Here is a 19438-nt window from a genome sequence, read left to right on the forward strand (position 1 = left end):
ACATTCGTCTACGAGTAGTTGCACTTTTACAATAAACCATTTAGTTTGTGGATCGTTTTGAACTCGCTAAAGTTTGACAATTAGGTTTTGATTATCTGTGTATCCCAACTGGCCGTACAATAGGTTTTTATCATTAAATAAAAGCATCTGCGATTTACAGTGTTGCGGTTGTTGATAACAAACGAATCTTGGAAATATCGACGAAAAATTAGAAAACAAAAACATTTCCAACCAAGATTTTTACACATGCATTTGTTCGGTTTATACATTTACAATTAGACTACACGTTTTTACGCTCTTAAGGTAAATATTTTTTGGCTGCCTTCTTTTTTCCAGCTTGGCCCATCGTCGTTTTTTGTTTGAACCTAAGCTTAGCGACATACATTTGTATATATAAATATATATAATTTTTAAAAAACAACTAAAACATAACATATCGAGTGATTGGCTTGCCATTTACATTATAAACAATTGACTAAAGCAAACATAATAGTAATAGTAGAGATAATCTAATCAATGACAATGGTGATCATGATCGGTATGCAATAAATGGGTTTGGCTTACGCTTAAATAGGCAAAATACAATATGTGGTTCCGATTCTCAAACACAAACAGTGAAACATTGAAACTCTTTTCTGTTAAAGTTTAGTCTAGTGGTAGTTTCCGCCGTTGCGTTTTCCTCTGGTGCAGTTACGGTTCAGCAAATATGTTCCTTTTAATTTAAAATAAATTATGTGTACGTGTATATATAAACATATCCATTATGTGACTACTACTTCATTCAGCAAGCCTAGTTTTGATTCGCGCAAACAATTCTCAGCTCTCGTTTCTCAATTCTCACTTTTCAATTCCCTCTCCATCCAGCTTTCTTCCTTCTAGTTTTTATAGTTGCGAAAAGTAATCTTAGTCAGTCTCATGGTCACGATGCAGAGTTCATTTTATAATTTTTTACTAGATAAACTTTTTTCGTCGTCGTTCAGATCGGGGTATTTCTTTCATTTGGCGACGTTGTTGATAGTGAGTGAAATAGTCGATGTTGTGATTGGGGTTTAGAATAGCGTAAAATGTTGATCAAATTTGGCCAAATTTTCCTAGGTAGAGAGAAGTTACTGTATTCTGTTGTTGCGATGTGTGTGTGTTTTGTTGTTGTGGGGCTTGGCTTGTTAGTTTAACTACATAAATGGCGACAACATTTACGAAACCTATACATTAATAACATTGACAGTAAGATGCCGCGCCCCCGCTGACAGCCGACATGGGATTTCCGTCGGGGCTCCACAAGTCCACCGGCCAGCCGTTGGTCCTGCGGGCCCGAGTCAGTTGATCATATCTTTGGGGGCGCCTTGACATACAGTTAATAAACTTAACATTAAAACAAACTATCGTCTTACTAACTAAAAACGATTACAGAACGGGATGTGAAAGGAGACGCAAGGTGGACAACTTGACGCGACACAAACAGACACGAATCTTAAATATCTAAATATAAAAACATTTATGTTCGTTTATGAAATCAAACATCAAAGACTGCTCAAAGCTAAGTGAACACAAAAACTGCTGGCAGCCTCAAATCTAACGCCATTACATGATGATTTCAAAACTCAGATAGCCCAGAATCTTGCTCAGTTCATTGCCTGTTCAGTCATTTGGCGACACAACGTCTCCAGCTGTTCTAGGCTCTTAAAGTCGTTCATCTTGTACTCGGTGACATGGGGCGACATGCCCAGGCTGCCCAACGGTGACTGGGACAGACAATGGTCTACGCCATGGTTGTTATTCTTGCTGCTTTGGTGACAGAGATTGTGGACACAGGCACCACCACCACCATTGGAGCACAGACAGCTGCCACTGCCCACGGCGGCGGCAGCTGCTGCCAACAGTTGCAACTGTTGCTGGTTAATCAAATTGTTGTTCAGCATGCTGTTGTTATTATTGTTGTTGATCAGGATCTGGGGCTGATCGTGCTGGTCCTGATTCTGGTTTGGATTACTAACCATTACAACAGCTGCCATGGTCTTCTTTGGTTGTTGCTCCGCACTGGACACTCCTCCGCTAAGTTTTCTCTGCTGCTGCTGCTGCGGCTGCTGATTGCGTTCCAATCCCAGGTTGTCGTTAGATCCGTTGTTGGTGAGCACTCCCTGACCGGGCTTAAATATCAATTGCTGCGGTTGCTGCGGACCTCCGGCCACCAGAATAAGATTATTCAGCGACCGGCGATGCGATTGTGGTGGCGTCTGCTGAGGCAGCGCTGGAAAGTGGTTGTGTTGCTGCAGCATCTGTTGCATCTGCTGGGGATGATGGTGTGACTTACTAGACGGCGGCGGTGGTGGCTGCTGCTGAGGATTACCCATGAAGCTTGGGTACGAGGAGCTCTTGTACTGCGGCTGATGGGATGGACCGCCGCCATAGCCGTTGTAGTCAAACTGCGGCAGAGGCGGCGGAGCCTGCTGCGAATGATGGGGCAGTGGGTGCGGCAAGCAATTTAGCGAAAAATTTAGCATGTCGTTGGAGTTTTTGCGGTTGTTAATCCTATCGTTGCTGCCACTTTTAGAATCGCATTTGCGAGTCTTACCATTCCATCTAAAATAAAAGCACATTTTTAAAATGCAATACTTTTTATCTTATTCAAAAGCTTACCTTGGCTTGTTAATGTTCCCATTGTTTGGCCCGACGCCGGCTGGCTTAACGTGATGCATTTTGGGAACCATGGAGATCTTCATCTTGGACAACTTAAACTTCAGGTCCTTGAGTTGACTGGCATGATTCATAAATGCCTCGTTGTGGATAGAGCGGTCTAGAATCCACATAAGCACACCCAAAGTCTCGTCGTCTTGAACAGCATACGGATCCTGCTGCAACGTATTGGTCACAATGTCAATGACCTTAAGAAAACGCAAACCAATGTTTTCCTCCGGTGGCCCCGGAGACTCCAGTGGCTTCATTGGTGTCAGCACAATGTTTGTTAGCTCCTCGACCGCCGTGCTCAGCTCCATTTGACCCGTTAGCAGTTCTTGTTCTACCCTGTTAAGAATATTGCCCCGCTCCTTAAGCTTATCAATGCAAAGGGCAAGCTTGTGGGAGGCGCCCTTGGTGACGCCAACACTCTGCAGAAAGTCCTCGGTGATCAAGAGCATCTCCTCGTACGTCATGTTCTTGAACAGCTCGATGTACTTGTGCAGACGCAAGGATTTAAGCCAAAGTCCGATTCCCGACATGCCCACGTTGCGCGTGTGAAACTTAATATAATTGGGCTTGAATTCATCCAGTCGAGTATCGGAACCGCTGTTCATCAAGGCACCGCGCTGATGCTCAATCGATAAGGAAAAACTACGGGGCTTGTTGGCGAACTGTGCCAGATTCTCCGTTGAATTGGAGCAGTTGTCATTGACCGTGATCACCGATGAGTTAGACGAGCTGGAACAGCTAGAGATCGTTTGCGTGGTGAGACTGTTGGATCGACGCGTCTTCAGGGCTGCAATCTTGCTGTCCAGGCTCCATCGGTTGATCTCTCCAAACTGATCGCCTACGTTTCCCATAAGGATCGAGGCGTAGGGCGGAGGCTGAAGCAACTGCTGCTGAAGATTCGGCGGAGGTTGCGATCGATCCTCAACAGGATTTCCACCGTTACGTCCACAAAGGCTACTGCTGGCCAGACTACAGGCCTCTCCCATGTTTGCCGTCACCGGGTCAAAATCGAGAATCTCCGTGCCATTCTTGCTAAATGACGTGTCATGATCGTCGCCACCACCGATTCCCAACATTGAGCCTGCTCCGGCGACCACACCGTTGACCAGGGAAGAGCTGCCCTCCAGCGACAGGCCGAGACTGTTCTGACTAGAAGCTAATTCGTTCAGGGTAATACCATTAAGATTATCACAGAGTGGATTGATCGATCCGCTGGAGCTGCCGCCTCCACTGCCACGCCAATCACCGGCCAATTTGTTTTGCAATTGCTTGCTGGGCGGGGCGATCGTTTGCCAGTCGTTGGTGCGTGAGGAACGGCTGCCGCTTGCCGGGCACAACGAGGATGAAGCCACCGACGAACAGGAGGCCGTCGAAGAGCTGGTCGCCGAAGAGGAACAGCTACCACTGCCTGTTGAGCTGCCACCAGCTACCAGTTGCGGTGAGGGCTGCAGGAAGTAACTGCGATTTGTCAGGCCCGCCGCAGCCGCTTGGATATGATCCTCCAAGTGACGCAGCCAAATGTTGAGCGAACGTCTGTCCTCGCTGGTGATAGCCGGATGGATGAGTAGGTACGAGAAGATCTGCTGCACCAACTCCGTGGGCACAATTTGCTGCATGGTGTCCTTGACGGCCACTGGGATGAGGGTCAGGTAGATAAGCTTGGCCTCCTCATTGCCCGGCTTCAGCAGTGGCAGCATGTTGAGTACTTCATGCAGAATGTCCTCTTTGCGGGCATACAGCTTCCGCTCGTCACACTGCGCCGACGTGGTGATCTGGAAATCACTGCCGTAGCACGGCATCGAGTCCTTGTCGGACGACGAGGAGGACATGGCGTCGAGCAGGTCACATGGCTGGAACGTCTTGTAGGCGTTGAGTAAATTCTGCAGGTACACCGGATTGTTGGCATTGATGTCAATGACCACGCTGCTCAGATTGGTCTGCGAGGTGCCCAGGTTCTGGGTCAGGTTGCTGTCGATGGAATACTGTAGAAACTTGAGGCTCGGATAGCGCAGCCGCTTGAGCAGCGCGTACATCACGACGGTTCGCTCGCAGTCGTTCCACTTCTCGAAGAGATTTGTCACTGTGGTCACCTGCTCGCAAAACAGCGCATTGGACGGCTGGCTCTGGCTGGGATTGGCGCTAGGATTGGGATTGCCATTGGCGTATGTCGCCGTCGTCGTGGCCGTGGATGTGGCCTCCTTGTGGACTGCAGTAGGCGTTGATGTGGTTGGCTGCATCTCGTTGGATGCACTGTTAGAGCTATTGGTTTGGCCGCTGATGCCGGAGGTCATCGCGTTGTCAGTTCCAGTTGCGTACTTCATCTCGTTGTTAGTTGCTTCTTGTTTTTTGGGGATAGTGCCTATTATAGTTTATGGTATTGTATTTGTTACGGCTTCTTTGTGGTTATTTGGTTGCGTTGCTGCAAGTAAAGATAACGGGATAGGATTAATAATTGAGCTATTAAGTAAAGCTAAACTTTATGACTGTAATAATAACATTTTGTATGCTTAATGAGTCGCATCATTCGGTTAAAGCCTTGTTTAGCCCAACTTAATCACTTCCATAGGAAAATATCACAATTTCGAACCACGTGATCCAATCAATAGCTTCTCCCTTATTCCATGGATTTGTCGCCATTGCTCCACTCGGGATTAGAGTGCCGTGCAGCGATAATAAAATAAACTTTAAGCCGCAAATAACGTTCGAATTTAATCAAATCAGTTTTCGCTAATTTGTTAAATTTACAAGCGCAATAGCAACAACAATTATCTGTAATTGACGAATGGAAATTAGCATTTGCTTGGTCGGCTGGCTTATCAGGAAAGCAAATAAACAAGCAACAAATATATAACACCTTCGATTCGCTTTGATGGCGCAAATGACGAGGGACGATAAATCAATAAAATAACAAACATTTCAAATACGAAATCGCTGATTTCGACTTGGCGGCGTTCGGATTTTGTCTTCCGGGCGGGAAAGTAGAGCGGGGGCGAGAAGTTTGGTTAGGTTGTATTTTTTTGCAGTTTCGCACTTTTCATTTAGTTTCGTTTGTGCCCATTTTGAATCTTGTTTCTTCTGCCGCCGTTGCTGTTGTTGTTATTATTGCTTTTACTCTGGCGACTTTCTTCGATTTTTGTTGCTTCCACAGTAAGCACACAAAACATTGAACAAATCAACCATGGGAGTCAATGCAGAATTTGGAAAATAAAATTATATATTTTTTTAATGTAAAATATAGTGTTAGTTTCAAGAGCTAATCGCTGTATTTTAATTCTTTATCCAGGCTTACAACATCAAGTGTTGACTGTAATCTAAGCCGAAGGCAATGTCTGTGTATTGGTACCCCAACTTAGGTTAGTGTGTGTGAGCAAGCAGTAGAACATAACGGACCCCAATTACTGCATTTAAAGCAAAGCCACTGCTATGGAATTTACCGATGTTAACTTCTTTACTATTTAACGTAACGTTTTATATGAAATTTCACATTTTCCTGCGAGACTGAGAGCGCAAGAAAGTCGTTTGGCGCGACTCGATCTAACGGTACTTGTGCATGTACGATCTTTGAGGTTATGCGTCACTGCAATTGCTGTTGTTTTCTAACCGGCTTGCACAAAAAAAAAAAAAAATGACCGAAGTTCAACAAAAGTTCAAAGTTCAAAGATTGCAAACACGCACACACACGAAAACGTACAGGATACTACAAACTCACACGCTATTATATGTTTTCGTATTTTGGCTGCCCTTTTAGCAGTCTCGATCACAGGCGCTTGGCATGTTCCAAACGCATTTATTTACATATGTACGTTGCGAATAAATTTGATTATATCTGCAAAACTGCAGATCCAGCCACAAAGAACAGAAGAATTGGTTTAGCACAGCGAAGCTCAGCTGAAGACGAGAAGCTGCAGTGGGGAGCACCGCGGAGGAGGAGCGGCTGATGGCGAATGATTTGGCGCTGGCGTCAGCGATTTAGAAAGAAAATGGTGGAGCTGCAGAAGCAGCGCAGCGGCAGGCAGAGCGAAACGGGCGAAAAGGAGCGCGCGCCTTTTTTTCTGACAGGAATGATGCTGATGCTGCTACTGCTGTCAAGAAAATGGGGAGAGCACTCACTTACACGCACACACAGACGGAGACCTTGCTGCGCTCGTCGGCACTGGTATTTGTGCGAGTGAGAGTGACACACTGAGCAATGCACGGGCAAAATTGCGGTAAATTACGGTAAATTACATGCATTACATGTGATGAAGAGGGGTGGGGCTCCTGCGGGGTAGGCGGGTTTTGTTGTTTTCACCACACAGAGCAGCAGCGCACAGTACACAGAACACACAAGATTGGCCCCCAAAATCACGCCCCACCCACCCAGCCACGGTCGGCCAGACAACAAAAATATATAGCTACAGTGCGCTTGTGCCAAAATTCGTTCTATTTTTCAATTACCTTTTCGCCTTCTATTCGCCTGCTGCAAACCTTGAAATTATTTTCTGTTGCAATTCACAGTTTTGATTCGATCAGCACGAGAATCGAGCATATTTTGCTAATTTGATATGCTATCGGATCGCGTATTTATTAATTTATAATTTTCACCTTTGCTCGCGCGCGCGTGTGTGTGAGTGCGTATGTGTGTACTTTTTATTAGCACTTTTGGGCTTTAGCGTTGTTGTTTTTGCTAAACCATTACTTTTTTTTAGACACACATTTCATGGCGCTTCCGCTCACAAACGCCTGATTACTGAGTACTGCGCACGGCTGCTGTTGCACTTGGTCGGATGCATATTTTCGCCAGCTAATCCATTTTTTCAGCAATTAATTAATTATTCACGCGAACGCAGCGTTGCTAGTGCTGGAACAAAAATCGATGTGTACTCGATACAGTCGATGTTTCTTGCAAGCGTTTATCGATTACTTTCTCTTGGTGATGGACTACAAAACAAACAATAAAGCTACCCTGGGTTCGAGACCCTGCTAACGCAGCAAGGACTTAACCCAGTGTTTTAGCTAGAAAATTGCCAACAAAAATGATCTCCGCGCTTTGCCCTATTTCTGTGGTTATTTGACAGGAAGCGGAGACGGTCACACTGTACCACCAATTGGAACAAAATAAGGATATTTTCTTTTTCAATTTGCTCGATTTACGATGCAGAAAAATCCAGTGATGCACTGAACCAAGGCTCTGGGATAGCGTTCAGCTCGAGGAAGTGATTGAAACGATAAATACATCCCGGAACGGCCACAATCCCAACGAAAACAAACGCCCTCGCCAACAACAATACATCATCAACAAAATACAATCAACCTGCTGCAGTGCAAAATGTTTGCCCAAAACCAAAAGACCAGCTTCCTGGAGCAGACGAAGGCGGCGCGGGAGGAGCGGGCGCTGGAAAAGCGACGCGAACAAGCGGCCATCCTGCTGCAGTCCACGCTCAAGGGCTATGCGGCGCGTAGGAAGTACCAGAAACGAATCATGTAAGTGCCCATCTACATTTATGGGACAACCCATCTAGTAACCCATTTTGCAGACTCGATTTCGATGCCATGTTCACTGAGAATCAGGATGATAAGGATGCGGAACTGGAACTAGTGGCCAGCACTGTCTATCCGGTGCTACGTCGCTACCTCACCCAGATCAAGCTGGACAAGGGCGATGTGCGTGCACGGGAGCGTCTGGAGTGCATTTGTCGTTACATTATCAAGGCAATGGAGTCGGAGAACACCAAGCTCTCCTATGCCGCCCTCTGTCTTTTTAAGGAACGCAGCCTGCCCTGGATCGCGCACATCAAGATACTACTCACGAACTGCCTGACATTGCTGCCGGAGCTGAAGCCGGAGAATCATGCCGACAGCTTGTCCCTTGCCCTCTTTCTGCACACTCTGGTGGTCTTCACGGCGCCCAAATCGTGGGCCATACTCAAGAATGCTCAGTTCGAGAAACTCCAGCCGGCCATGCAAAAAATCTGCTGTAATATTCAAGGTCATCTAGTGCAGCACGATTTTTACAAAATCATGCGGGTAAATGGGACTTTTAATTTTTTATTAAGCTTATTAATATTATTCTCCATATCATCCTCCAGCTCGTTTTGTTACGCGGCACTGTTCGTGAGGAGTTGTCCGTAAAGCCCGTCACCCTGGTGGCCATCATTACGCTTTGCCTTCGTCCCCTGATCGATGGCAACTTCAGTCGAAATCTACTGGCCATGTTTCTGTCGGAGATTCTGTCTGTGCCCGCGTTAATATACCATCTGCACCAGAGTGTACCGCAGTGCCTGGAACAGTTCTCCTCGTTGGGGCTGCTTAAAAAGGCGCTTAGCATTTCGGGGGACGTGCAGTGGTTCGAGGAGTTCGGCACTAGCATGCCGGGCACCAAGTCCCTGGCTTTTCTGGGAAACATAGTGAATTTGTTCAACATCGATGGCCAAGGCGAGTCCAAGGAGTTGGCCTATCCACTACTGACTGTGAGTTTTACATAAACGCTTCTTGATTGAGGAACTTAAAGCTAAATCCTTATAGGAAACCGCCACATCGCTGTTGGAACTAATACCCAACACGGTGACCACCAAGGGAGTATTCACTCAGTGGCACGAGCTCTTAGGATGGCATACTCCAGGTGCAGAGCCTGCACAGAATCAGAATGTGGCACTGGTTAAGAAGCAGTTCCACATGTTGTGGGATCATCGCTGCATAAAACTGTTGCTGGGAGATCTCTTGAAGCAAATCAATCTTAACTACGAGCGGATCGAGTTCCAATCTCCCCAACAACCATCCACATCGAATCTGCTGCGTCGGGCCTTGGAGCGCAGCTCCACGAGAGGTGTGAACCTAATGGGAGTGGCGAGCAGCAAGCAGTCCAAGCAAAAGTGGCGTAAGCTAGATAATGCTGAGGTGGTGCGGGTGTCCCGAATCTGCGGCATGTACTATGCCGCCCTCAACACGCTTTCCCAGATGAAACTGGACATTCTGACTGGCATTTGCTACAACGACAATGTGCTATATGATATTTGGTTGCTAATCACGTCCCTTGGCCCCAATTGCGGCATGAAGGAGTATATGGAGCTGCTCAAGTCCGAATCAAACTTGCAGACGCCACAGACCGCCATGCTAATGCTCTTTTGCGACTGCATGACGCACTACGTAACGTATGTAGATTCATTAAAACTGAACTTTGTTTTAAAACATGTTAAACCATCTCTGCAGGATTCTGGATGAATACGAAATGTACACGGAGCAGAATCCTTTTAAACTCAACGACTACGTGATGCTGACCTACTTCCTAAATAATATTCTCTACAAGCTTATTAACGATAATCTTTTGGGTAAGTCTGCTTTAATCTAATTTAATTAGTTTTCCCTAGTTAGTCTAAATGCATCGGCTATAAATAAGCAATTAATATTTAATAGAATCAGACTATAATTATATTTAATTGACTGAAAATGTTAAATGCACTTTGCAATCTCCAGCAGGTGCCAAGAACATTGTCCAGAATCCGGTTTTCCTCTCGCTGCACACTCTGATGCTTTGCTTGTACCGCCGCGATTGCCGTCGCCTCTTTACGCCACCTAACCACTGGCTGATACCAGAGGTGAAACCCTCCACGTTCATTAACGACCTGGAAAAGGCCAAGAGGAACGCGATGCTGCTGCTCGCCAAGATGCCGCACATTATACCGCACAAGGATCGGGTCAAGTTATTCCGCAAGTTCGTGCAGAATGAGAAGGCGGTGATGGGTCTGACGGAGAGTGCCTGCGCTTCGCCTCGCTCCGCACTGATTGTCATTCATCGCGATCGTATTGTGGAGGATGGCTACCGGCAACTGGCCGCCCAGCCCACTCAAGCCCTAAAAGGTGTTATCCGCGTGCGTTTCATCAATCAACAAGGACTGCACGAGGCAGGAATTGATCAGGATGGAGTGTTCAAGGAATTCCTTGAGGAGACCATCAAAAAGGTGTTCGATCCGTCGCTGAATCTCTTCAAAACCACATCGGATCAGCGATTATATCCCTCGCCCATTTCCTACGTCCAGGACAATCATTTGCAGCTCTTCGAGTTCGTGGGCCGCATGCTGGGCAAGGCGGTGTACGAGGGCATTGTGGTGGACGTGCCGTTTGCCTCCTTCTTCCTGTCCCAGCTTCTCGGCCAGACGCAACAGGCTCTGTACTCCTGCATGGACGAGCTGCCGTCGCTGGACAACGAGTTGTATCGCAGTCTTACCTTCATCAAACACTATAAGCAAGATGTATCCGATCTGAACCTTACCTTTTCCGTTGACCAGGATGTAATGGGCAAAATTGTCACGCTCGCGTTGCATCCGGGTGGCAAGTCGCGTGTGGTTAATGACCACAACAAGCTGGTCTACATACACTACATGGCCTTTTTCCACATGAACACCCAGATACGCGAGCAGACAATAGCTTTCAATCGTGGCTTCCGCAGCATCATCAATCCAGAATGGTTGTCTCTTTTCTCGCCTCCCGAATTGCAGCGGCTTATTTCTGGGGACACTAGCCCTTTGGACTTGAAGGATCTCCAAAAGCATACTCATTATTACGGTGGCTTCCACGACTCCCATTGCGTGGTGGTCTGGCTCTGGGATATCCTGGCCAAGGATTTCACGGAGGAGGAGCGCAAGCTGTTCCTAAAGGTAAGTCGTTCATAGTTCATGTCAAATTGGTGGCACTAACCAACCGGGTTCAACTTTTCAGTTTGTCACCAGTTGCTCAAAGCCGCCGCTCTTGGGTTTCGCCCATCTGGAGCCACCCTTCTCGATTCGTTGCGTGGAGGTGGGTGATGATGAGGATACGGGCGACACAATCGGAAGCGTGATTCGCGGTTTCTTCGCCATACGTAAGAAGGATCCACTCAATCGCCTGCCCACCTCGTCGACCTGCTTCAACCTGCTGAAGCTGCCCAACTACCAAAAGAAGTCCACGCTGCGGGACAAACTTCGCTATGCTGTGAGCAGCAACACCGGATTCGAGTTGTCCTAAAACAGCTTGAAATATTCCCCTACTTCTTACCTAATTGAAATATGTTATTATTCCTTCTTAAGTATTCTTTCGTAGGCAATTTGGTGTAAATGTATTTCAAATATTTTTGTGGCCGCATCACAAACGGATTGAGAAACATATTTAATCAATATGAAACACAATTATTAACAAATAAACATAAACGTATAGCTGTGATAAAACTATAATAAACTAACGAAGAGTACACAAGAAATAGCAAGCTGAATTACGAATACTGGAACGAACAATCCAATGTGGTGGCTGATGAAAAACGAGAAAAAGAGAAAATGTCTAGTAAATATTGTAAATTGTGGCATGGCACACAACAAATATCTAACCCACGTACGGTGTAAGCCAAAAGTTACATGTAAAGCACGAAAGAAAAAAAACCAGCAACAATAAATCTATGTGTCTGATTCATGTGCAAAATGTAAGCCTGTTTATCAGATTTATCGAGCGTAAGGTAGCCTAAGCGCGTTCCCAAAGATAACAAACTTGCAATTAGTGAGCGCTGCTCAGATTTCACCGGGTTTTTCCAGACCGAAAACTGAATGAAAATGGAAATGAAGCCGGACACGAGTGGCGAGCTGCGCGAGTGCGCTAATGACTCAAATCCGTCTGCTGACCCGAACTCCTCGACTCACTTCCTCCGCTAATTGCCTGAGTCACACTCGTCGAGGGTCGTCGTCGTCGTTGTCAGGATTGCGATCGGGATAGGGTCAGGGGCACTTAGACCGTACCATCCGCTGGTGAATAAGCGGAAATATGGCTGGGAGTTTATGCAAAGCTAGTCGAGTTACGAATTACCGGAAATTGCATATCTGCCTGCCGAATGACTAATGACCAGAGACGGGTAATGGAAATGCGAGCAGGGATTAGGGCAGGATCCTCAAATGTCCCCAGATGATCAAAGATACATATACGATTCAGGATCAATGATATTTTAGACATTATTTAAAAGTCATTTTAGGTAATTTTATAAACAAATCAAGAATGAATGAATAACTAATCATAAATACATTAAACATTGTAAGCAAGATAAGATCCTTTTTCTTAAATATCAGAGTCGTGTTTTTATCCCCGCACTAAATCTGCATTCCCGGAGGTAATTTGAGATTTTTATCCTGGTCATCGATCGTTAGGGATCTTAATGGGTTCCGTACCGTTCCGGTTCCCATTTTAATACCCCCAAGCGATGTCCTTTTGCGGTTTTGTCGGCCCGCTTTGGTCTCCAACCTCCAGCAGACCAGACAATAGCAAACAAATTGTAGAGCAGACCCACAAACAGGCAATAATCATAACAATAATTTTGGAAACTGCAGAGAGACGCACAAACAGTCGGCGGTCGTCGCACAGCCAGCCCATAAAACTCAAACTGGCATCCTCGCATCATCGAGGCTCTCGCTTTTCTTCCACGGTTGTTCCCGTCGTTGAGGAGGCAGCAGCTCGGGGACAAAGTGTGATGATTTTTATGACTCGCCTGTGAGTTTGTGCCGCCAGTGTCGCCCTGCCACCGTCACCGGCACCCGAAAAGCAGGACAAGTGGCAACAAGTGGCTGATCCGTTTGACGTATCCCTTTTCCATCCAAACCCATAGCATCTCATCCCACTACGATGTTCAAGTGGCTCGAAGGCGACAGTGTCTTGGCGCCAGTTTGATTTGATGGTCGCTCCCGGCTGCCGCAATTTGTTGTGGCCCAGCATCGTGTACAAGTACCATTTAAAGGTCTGATTAGCCGGACTTATCACGGGGCGGATCTCTTTCGAAGTTCTCCTCGGCAACGGTAGCGGCGATATTTCGCTGCATCTACAAGATGCACGGCAGATTGCAATAAGTTAAATGCAACCGAACAGATGGGTTCCGATCATGACGGTGGGATAGATGTATGAACTGGTTATAAAAGGTTTGACACTCAAGTGCCGATTATTAAAATGTTAAATGTTCTAGAAGACGCTTCAGAAGTCCTTCGATTTAAGGGATAAGCTGTGGGAAAATAATAATAATAATAATAGTACAGTACCTAAATTCTAAATCTTTTTGTATTGTATCTCTTAAAAGATCCTTGTCTAATAAATACTAATTTTAGTATTCTCAATATTTAACAAAGAAGAAAGAAAATCTAGAAATTACTAGATTTTTACATTCTTATTTTATTTGCCAAGATTTCGCTTCATTATCACATTAATGAATAGTAAAATGCAGACATAATATAAAACTCTCGTATATTTTTTATAACGCAGTTGCTTTTTGTTATAATGATATGAGTGAATGCAATCTTATAAAAGTACTTTGTTTGTAAATACTTTTGTTTTTTACCTATTGAATGGTGGTAATTCAACTCAGACTGTAAACACTGTTAGTAAATAACATTTATAGTAAATAGTAAATAACATTTATAACTTAGATTCTGTTTACTTTACAAATTTGAAAAGATCGTTCAATAAATTAAAAAGTATTTTTGAAATTTATACACCTAATGTTTTTCTCGTGCCTCCGAAATTACAGCTTCCCATTTCTGGGACAACGTAATCTCGCCGAACATTATTGGTTGGCCCATATCCAAAACGTTTTCCAGTTCCATAAATATTACAAACGATTAGGCGACTTCAAAGAGCGCTCCCCCGATTCCACGAAGAAAAGCCCCATTCCCCATTGCCGTTCCCTTTCCACGTAACACTATCAGCAGCAAGATGGGTGCCGTGCCCCCCAGTTCCGTGGGAGGAGGTCACCAGAACCGCTCCACACGGCGTTACGAAAATGGCGTTCCATCTGGCGCAGCGAGTGCAAGCGGGACGGCGTAACGCTCGCTGATAAGCGACCAATGGCAGGGAGATACACATACACACATAACCCGAAGTAGAGGAAGTGGAAGCGAGAGAGCGGGTGAGTGGAACGCCACTTGAGCATGAGAACAGGTCGCGCAACTACCTGAGGATCGGGATCGGATCGGATCGGAGCGGTAGAGTGAAGAGTGAAGTGAGCGGGAGGAACCCAACCGACCGGATTCTGGCAGAACTGAAGTAGTGCTCGCTCTGAGATTCCGAGAGACAGTCTCAATCTGGACAGCAAAGCGATCAGTTCGTGTTCCAGACGTCGATTGCCCACGGAATATTATCAACATATATCTGCGTATCGCAAAAAGAGTAGATTAGGCACATATCTCCACGAAGACCCCTAATATGTTGACCTTGCCCAACATCGCCGATCTGCGCCTGCAGCAGCAGATCGCCCAGGAGATATACCGCCAGCAGATTATGCAACGTTTACCCGGTAGGTGGAGCACTCCCTGTGCCCGTGATTTGCCGTCGGCTAACCCAATGTGTCTACCACAGATCCCCTCTGCGGCCTGTTGCCCAACTTTGCCGGACACTTTGTGCCACCGCCGCCACCGCCGCAACCCACTTTGCCCGGCGATGTGGAGGCCAAGCTGGAGAATAACGAACTGTGGCAGCAGTTCCACAGCATCGGCACCGAGATGATCATCACCAAGTGCGGCAGGTTGGTACCATTTTAAAGTCAACTATTTGCTCGCCCCCATCAACTTATCTTCCATTGATAAGCCTTCTGCTTGCTCTTAAATCTTACGGCGCAAACGTGTCACTAGCATCCATTAACCAACGTCTCCATCCCTTTCAGACGCATGTTCCCTTCGATGCGGGTTTCCCTCAGTGGACTGGAGGAGGAGGCCAGCTATTGCGTGCTCCTCGAGATGGTGCCCATTGGCGACTGTCGCTATAAGTTCTCCGGATCCCAATGGGTGCCGGCCGGAGGAGCCGAGCCCCAGAGCCCACAGCGCATGTATCTGCATCCGGAGAGTCCGGCCACGGGAAAACATTGGCAGTCCCAGGCTCTGCTCTTCAGCAAAGTGAAATTGACGAATAATACGCTGGATAACAATGGTCATGTAAGTAAACTTTATCAAGAATATTACATAAACAAATTTGATCTTTTGTTCTTGAGTAGAAATATATCTTTGTATATCATAAACTGACACTGTATTTTTCTGTCTTTCCAGATCGTCTTGGCCAGCATGCACAAGTATCAGCCGCGTCTGCATGTCATACGTACCTCTGATCTCGGCCAGATTCCCTGGGCCCCCCAACAGGCCTTTGTTTTTCCGGAGACGGAATTTATAGCCGTAACGGCTTATCAGGTGCGTGGTGCTATATAGCAGTCTAAATATGGCACGTGATAGCTAATCCTCTTGTTTGCATTGCAGAATGACCGCATAACCAAGCTGAAGATCGACAACAATCCCTTTGCCAAGGGATTCCGTGAGTCGGGTCAGTCCAGATGCAAACGGAAGATCAATGACTCGCCACCGCCAACGCAGCCCGAGGTAAACCAGGTGGATAGAAACCCGGTGACATCGCCGTTAGCCAAACGGTTGCGACTCGTGGAGGAATTTCCCCAGCACCATCATCACCAGAGTCATCAGAGTGTTCCTATGCAGCGTCACTATCTGCTGGATGCTCTGGAGGCCAATTTCTATGTGCCAGCGCCACCGCCGCCGGGCATCGAGTATGCCAGGCACATCGGTGGTGCTTATCCAAGTTGGGCCTACACACCGCCATCGCCAGCCTCCTCCGTCTCATCCTCCTCGGCGGGCTCGACGAATGGCGAGTCCGTTGCCGACCGAGAGGCAGATGCCGATGCCGACACCTTTGTAGATGTGGTTGGAACCGCACCGGTTGCTCCTCCGCCTCCATCTCCGCCTGTGCCGACCACTGCTACTGCCCATGCTCCGTCATCCAGCAATCCGACGATGGCTAAGCCGAAGCGCAGCAGCTTCAGCATCTCGGACATATTAGGAACCAGCTCGTCCATTTAAAACTATCAAGTGCAGACGGGTGCATGTGCTCCCGTTTGGCTTGGAATCGGTGCCTTGTACATTTAATTAGCGTTTAGTTGCCATCGTCTGCGTAGTGTCTAAGTTGAATTGTGATATTTTGCAGTTAATTAGGATTTCCAGGTATTTGCCATCAGTATTTATCGTATTTATTATGCAATTTTAATTGTTCACATGATTTCGTAATGGATTTATTGTCTTTGGCATTTTAATGCGGCATAAATAAAATTGTACGTACATACACGTACCCAATGAATTCGATGGAGCTTATTCTGGGATGAAACAATGCGGGGAATGTGGAGCAATTAGATGGGACAGATGCGAAGAGCTTCCAGTTCGAAGATCTGAATAAATTCCCCAATAACTTCCCATGACTGCGCTTCGAATCCTGTTCCAGCAATTTGTGCATGCTGCATGCCTTCCTTTTGCCTGTCCTCGCCGAATACATAATTCGGCGTGGTTCTGCCTTTGGTTTCGGTTTCATACATATCTCCCGCATGCGAGGCATAAAAACCAGTTCCTCCAGACCCACACCCGCCTGCCTCTCCTGCTCCACCTTCTTGTGAAAGCAAGAAGGTTTCTAAGAGCAGAACAACCCACCGACAAGCAGCAACATCGGCAGCAACAACATGGTTATGGGCTTATCAGCAGATCAGAGCGAGCCGCATCTTAAACGCTGGCGCCGGCGCCAAGTTAAATGCGCTGATTGAGCGCCACGATCACCGGCAATCCTGGCGAGCAGTCCAATTCAAATACGCAATCCACAATCTCCAATCCCCAGTACCCACTCCGCACTGCAGCGTGTAATTGATGTTTTCACATTGTAGTTGTTAGCGAAACTGTGGCCATTTACATACATACATGAAATTGTCCGGGTGTCCCATCACACATCTCCATGCTATCGAGCGGAAACGAGGCGGCTCCTTTGATGGACCAGTCCGCCAGTCGCAAGTGTTGGCCCCAAAGAGAGCCGGCTAGATGATTGGCCAAACAGGCAATCTTCGACGGTGGCATTCGCTTCAATTCGCGTTAACAAACAATTGTTAAGAGCAAGGACCACAATGCCCATCGATACCCACACACGTAGCTGCAACCTGTTTTTTGGCCCATTCATGTTGCCGCTGGAAGTGTTTATGGGCTCCACATTAGCCACACTGCATATTCATGTTAAACGTCGCCAAAAGACTAACGACAACGTTTGGCCCATTGTGTTGTTGCGGTGTCTGATGCTGCGCTGTTGTTGTTGCCCTTACCTTTACCTGAAATTTATTGAATTCTCATTTGGGGGCATCCGCTGTCGCTGGAGCCCAGAAGAGAGAGTCCATGTTTGGGGCCGGAGCAAAGCAAACGTTCGCATGTCAGCGGCAAATGAGCTCCGACCCGGGCTCACTCGGCGATCTGCCAGCGCAGATAAGCCAAGCTATCCCCTTCAGCGGGCATGTGTAATTTCCTTGAAAATTAATGTTGCGGCGGCCAAAATCAAAGTCACGGGCAACATATTTCGCTGGCGACAATTTTATCGGCAGCACAATGAAATCATTTGGAGCCGGCGACGACGTTCCCATTCAACGCTGGCGATATTATGTCTTTGCCGGAGTTTGACAGTCGCATATGTTTGGCGCTCTAATTGCTTTGGTAGTTCGGAATCCTTTATTGCAGAAAGATATCAGTTAACAAAAAGAACGTCCAATCGGTCAGTTGAGTGTGGTGATTACGAAAACAACAATGTTGATCAAGATGTTGTGCTATTCAAGTTTATATGCTATCGCCAGTGCGCATGTGGGGACGACGGTGCCAGTGATTGGGATTATTGAACTCAACCAATCGGGTCAAATCAAAGCCAGCTGGCACTATAATGGGCGGCTTAACTCCACTCAACATAGGGGTTTCCTTTCGAGCTGGTGGTGTTATGGGAATGTTCGGAAAGGGAGACACATACACCTTCTCCACGGATTTGTCACTTTTCGGAGGAGGCGTGATGGTCTGAAAGATAACGTTTAAAGAAAATAATTTAATTTAAATTTAATTTAAACATTATACATACTTTCGCTGGCTCCAGATCCTTCTTGTCAAAATCCTTGGCAAAATAGGCCTCCAGGGCCATTGAAAACTGCTGCAAGCGAGAAACCTTGGCCTGGCAACGTTTCCGCTGCGAATCGATCCAAATTTCGGTGAAGGCGTGCTTTTGTAGGGCCTCCGTTTCGGGATTGGAGATCAGGTGGTCTTTCAGGATTGTTACGGAGTGGTCCAGGTCGAAGTGTTCCATGCATGGTATCTGATTCGAGGAATGTTTCGGAACAGCTCTGGGGCAACAGGGCACTAGTCCTGGCTTTTGCTCACTGATCGGCGAAATCGTAAACTTCTTAGGAGACTTGAAGCGGCCCGCAGCCTGTGTGGCTTTGCCAGCGGAGACGCCATCGCAGGCAGATGAGTCGCTGGAATGGACCTCCATAACGGGCGACTTTGTTTTTACGAAGACGCCGGAACGCGTGGGCTTCGAAGTATTTCCTGCGCCCTGGGCCAGGGCGGGTGCATCAATCTACTGGGGATTATCTTACACTATGGGCTATATAAAAATCTATTCTACTTGCCATTTCTTCCACGAAAGTCTCATCCGCCGAGCCGGAATCCAAGTCCGCGGCGCTGTCGCAGTCCCTTTCCGAGATGGAGAGACTAAGGTTATCCATTATATCTTCGCTTTGGTTGAACGAGTGGAAGGAGTCATTGTCGTCGGTGTCCGAGTGACTGTTATCAAAAAGAGCGCTCATTTTTATGCTTATTATCGTTAAATGTTTTAGTCGCAAATCCGTTTTATCCGAATGGCGCAAAAGTCAAAATGACAACAACTACCAGGGCTGCCGAGCTATTGCTACCTGTCACTCCCAAAAGGCTTATATGCACGATAT

The 19438-nt window shown here is 46.7% G+C and overlaps 4 protein-coding genes across 7 annotated transcripts; 2 read left to right on the plus strand and 2 right to left on the minus strand.

Annotated features, from left to right (window-relative positions):
* Window positions 1–224: 224 nt before the first annotated feature.
* LOC6604971 (protein Smaug) lies at window positions 225–7515 on the minus strand. 3 transcript variants are annotated; one of them, XM_002029778.2, is made up of 4 exons: window positions 6395–6637; window positions 2638–5104; window positions 1995–2580; window positions 225–1091 (listed from the first exon to the last, which is right to left on the minus strand). In XM_002029778.2, the coding sequence occupies exons 2-4, from the start codon at window positions 5004–5006 to the stop codon at window positions 1050–1052; spliced, it is 2997 nt and encodes a 998-aa protein (XP_002029814.1). In that variant the 5' UTR covers window positions 5007–5104; window positions 6395–6637; the 3' UTR covers window positions 225–1049. The 3 variants fall into 3 exon arrangements, with proteins under 3 accessions (XP_002029814.1, XP_032574687.1, XP_032574686.1); XM_032718796.1 differs by lacking the exon at window positions 6395–6637 and adding an exon at window positions 7123–7515 and having other exon boundaries at window positions 225–2580; XM_032718795.1 differs by having other exon boundaries at window positions 225–2580; window positions 6395–6638.
* A 478-nt stretch (window positions 7516–7993) lies between these two features.
* Window positions 7994–12116, plus strand: LOC6604972 (ubiquitin-protein ligase E3B). Of its 2 annotated transcripts, none has more exons than XM_032718797.1 (7): window positions 7994–8148; window positions 8202–8691; window positions 8754–9134; window positions 9190–9815; window positions 9874–9992; window positions 10138–11318; window positions 11380–12116. In XM_032718797.1, the coding sequence occupies exons 1-7, from the start codon at window positions 7994–7996 to the stop codon at window positions 11662–11664; spliced, it is 3237 nt and encodes a 1078-aa protein (XP_032574688.1). In that variant the 3' UTR covers window positions 11665–12116. The 2 variants fall into 2 exon arrangements, with proteins under 2 accessions (XP_032574688.1, XP_002029815.1); XM_002029779.1 differs by having other exon boundaries at window positions 10141–11318; window positions 11380–11664.
* A 2627-nt stretch (window positions 12117–14743) lies between these two features.
* Window positions 14744–16788, plus strand: LOC6604973 (T-box transcription factor TBX3). The gene is made up of 5 exons (XM_002029780.2): window positions 14744–14953; window positions 15016–15181; window positions 15320–15587; window positions 15699–15836; window positions 15903–16788. The coding sequence occupies exons 1-5, from the start codon at window positions 14863–14865 to the stop codon at window positions 16512–16514; spliced, it is 1275 nt and encodes a 424-aa protein (XP_002029816.1). The 5' UTR covers window positions 14744–14862; the 3' UTR covers window positions 16515–16788.
* Window positions 16789–18159: 1371 nt separating this feature from the next.
* On the minus strand, window positions 18160–19379 carry LOC6604974. Its single transcript, XM_032719389.1, has 3 exons — window positions 19124–19379; window positions 18577–19071; window positions 18160–18515 (listed from the first exon to the last, which is right to left on the minus strand). Exons 1-3 carry the CDS (start codon window positions 19298–19300, stop codon window positions 18288–18290), a joined length of 900 nt encoding a protein of 299 aa, XP_032575280.1. The 5' UTR covers window positions 19301–19379; the 3' UTR covers window positions 18160–18287.
* Window positions 19380–19438: the final 59 nt, after the last annotated feature.

The sequence above is a fragment of the Drosophila sechellia genome, chromosome 3L (assembly GCF_004382195.2).
Source record: "Drosophila sechellia strain sech25 chromosome 3L, ASM438219v1, whole genome shotgun sequence".
In the NCBI taxonomy this organism is placed as follows: domain Eukaryota; kingdom Metazoa; phylum Arthropoda; class Insecta; order Diptera; family Drosophilidae; genus Drosophila; species Drosophila sechellia.

Excerpts from the sequence above, each read along its gene's own strand:
- LOC6604971 (XM_032718796.1), bottom strand. The coding sequence starts at position 5,006 with ATGAAGTACGCAACTGGAACTGACAACGCGATGACCTCCGGCATCAGC. Across the intron at positions 2,581-2,637 it reads GGGAACATTAACAAGCCAAG|ATGGAATGGTAAGACTCGCA; the intron begins GTAAGCTTTTGA and ends CTTTTATTTTAG.
- LOC6604972 (XM_032718797.1), top strand. The coding sequence starts at position 7,994 with ATGTTTGCCCAAAACCAAAAGACCAGCTTCCTGGAGCAGACGAAGGCG. Across the intron at positions 8,692-8,753 it reads ATTTTTACAAAATCATGCGG|CTCGTTTTGTTACGCGGCAC; the intron begins GTAAATGGGACT and ends ATCATCCTCCAG. Across the intron at positions 9,993-10,137 it reads TATTAACGATAATCTTTTGG|CAGGTGCCAAGAACATTGTC; the intron begins GTAAGTCTGCTT and ends TGCAATCTCCAG.
- LOC6604973 (XM_002029780.2), top strand. The coding sequence starts at position 14,863 with ATGTTGACCTTGCCCAACATCGCCGATCTGCGCCTGCAGCAGCAGATC. Across the intron at positions 14,954-15,015 it reads GATTATGCAACGTTTACCCG|ATCCCCTCTGCGGCCTGTTG; the intron begins GTAGGTGGAGCA and ends TGTCTACCACAG. Across the intron at positions 15,837-15,902 it reads TAGCCGTAACGGCTTATCAG|AATGACCGCATAACCAAGCT; the intron begins GTGCGTGGTGCT and ends TTTGCATTGCAG.
- LOC6604974 (XM_032719389.1), bottom strand. The coding sequence starts at position 19,300 with ATGAGCGCTCTTTTTGATAACAGTCACTCGGACACCGACGACAATGAC. Across the intron at positions 19,072-19,123 it reads AGACTTTCGTGGAAGAAATG|ATTGATGCACCCGCCCTGGC; the intron begins GCAAGTAGAATA and ends AATCCCCAGTAG. Across the intron at positions 18,516-18,576 it reads AGGATCTGGAGCCAGCGAAA|ACCATCACGCCTCCTCCGAA; the intron begins GTATGTATAATG and ends GTTATCTTTCAG.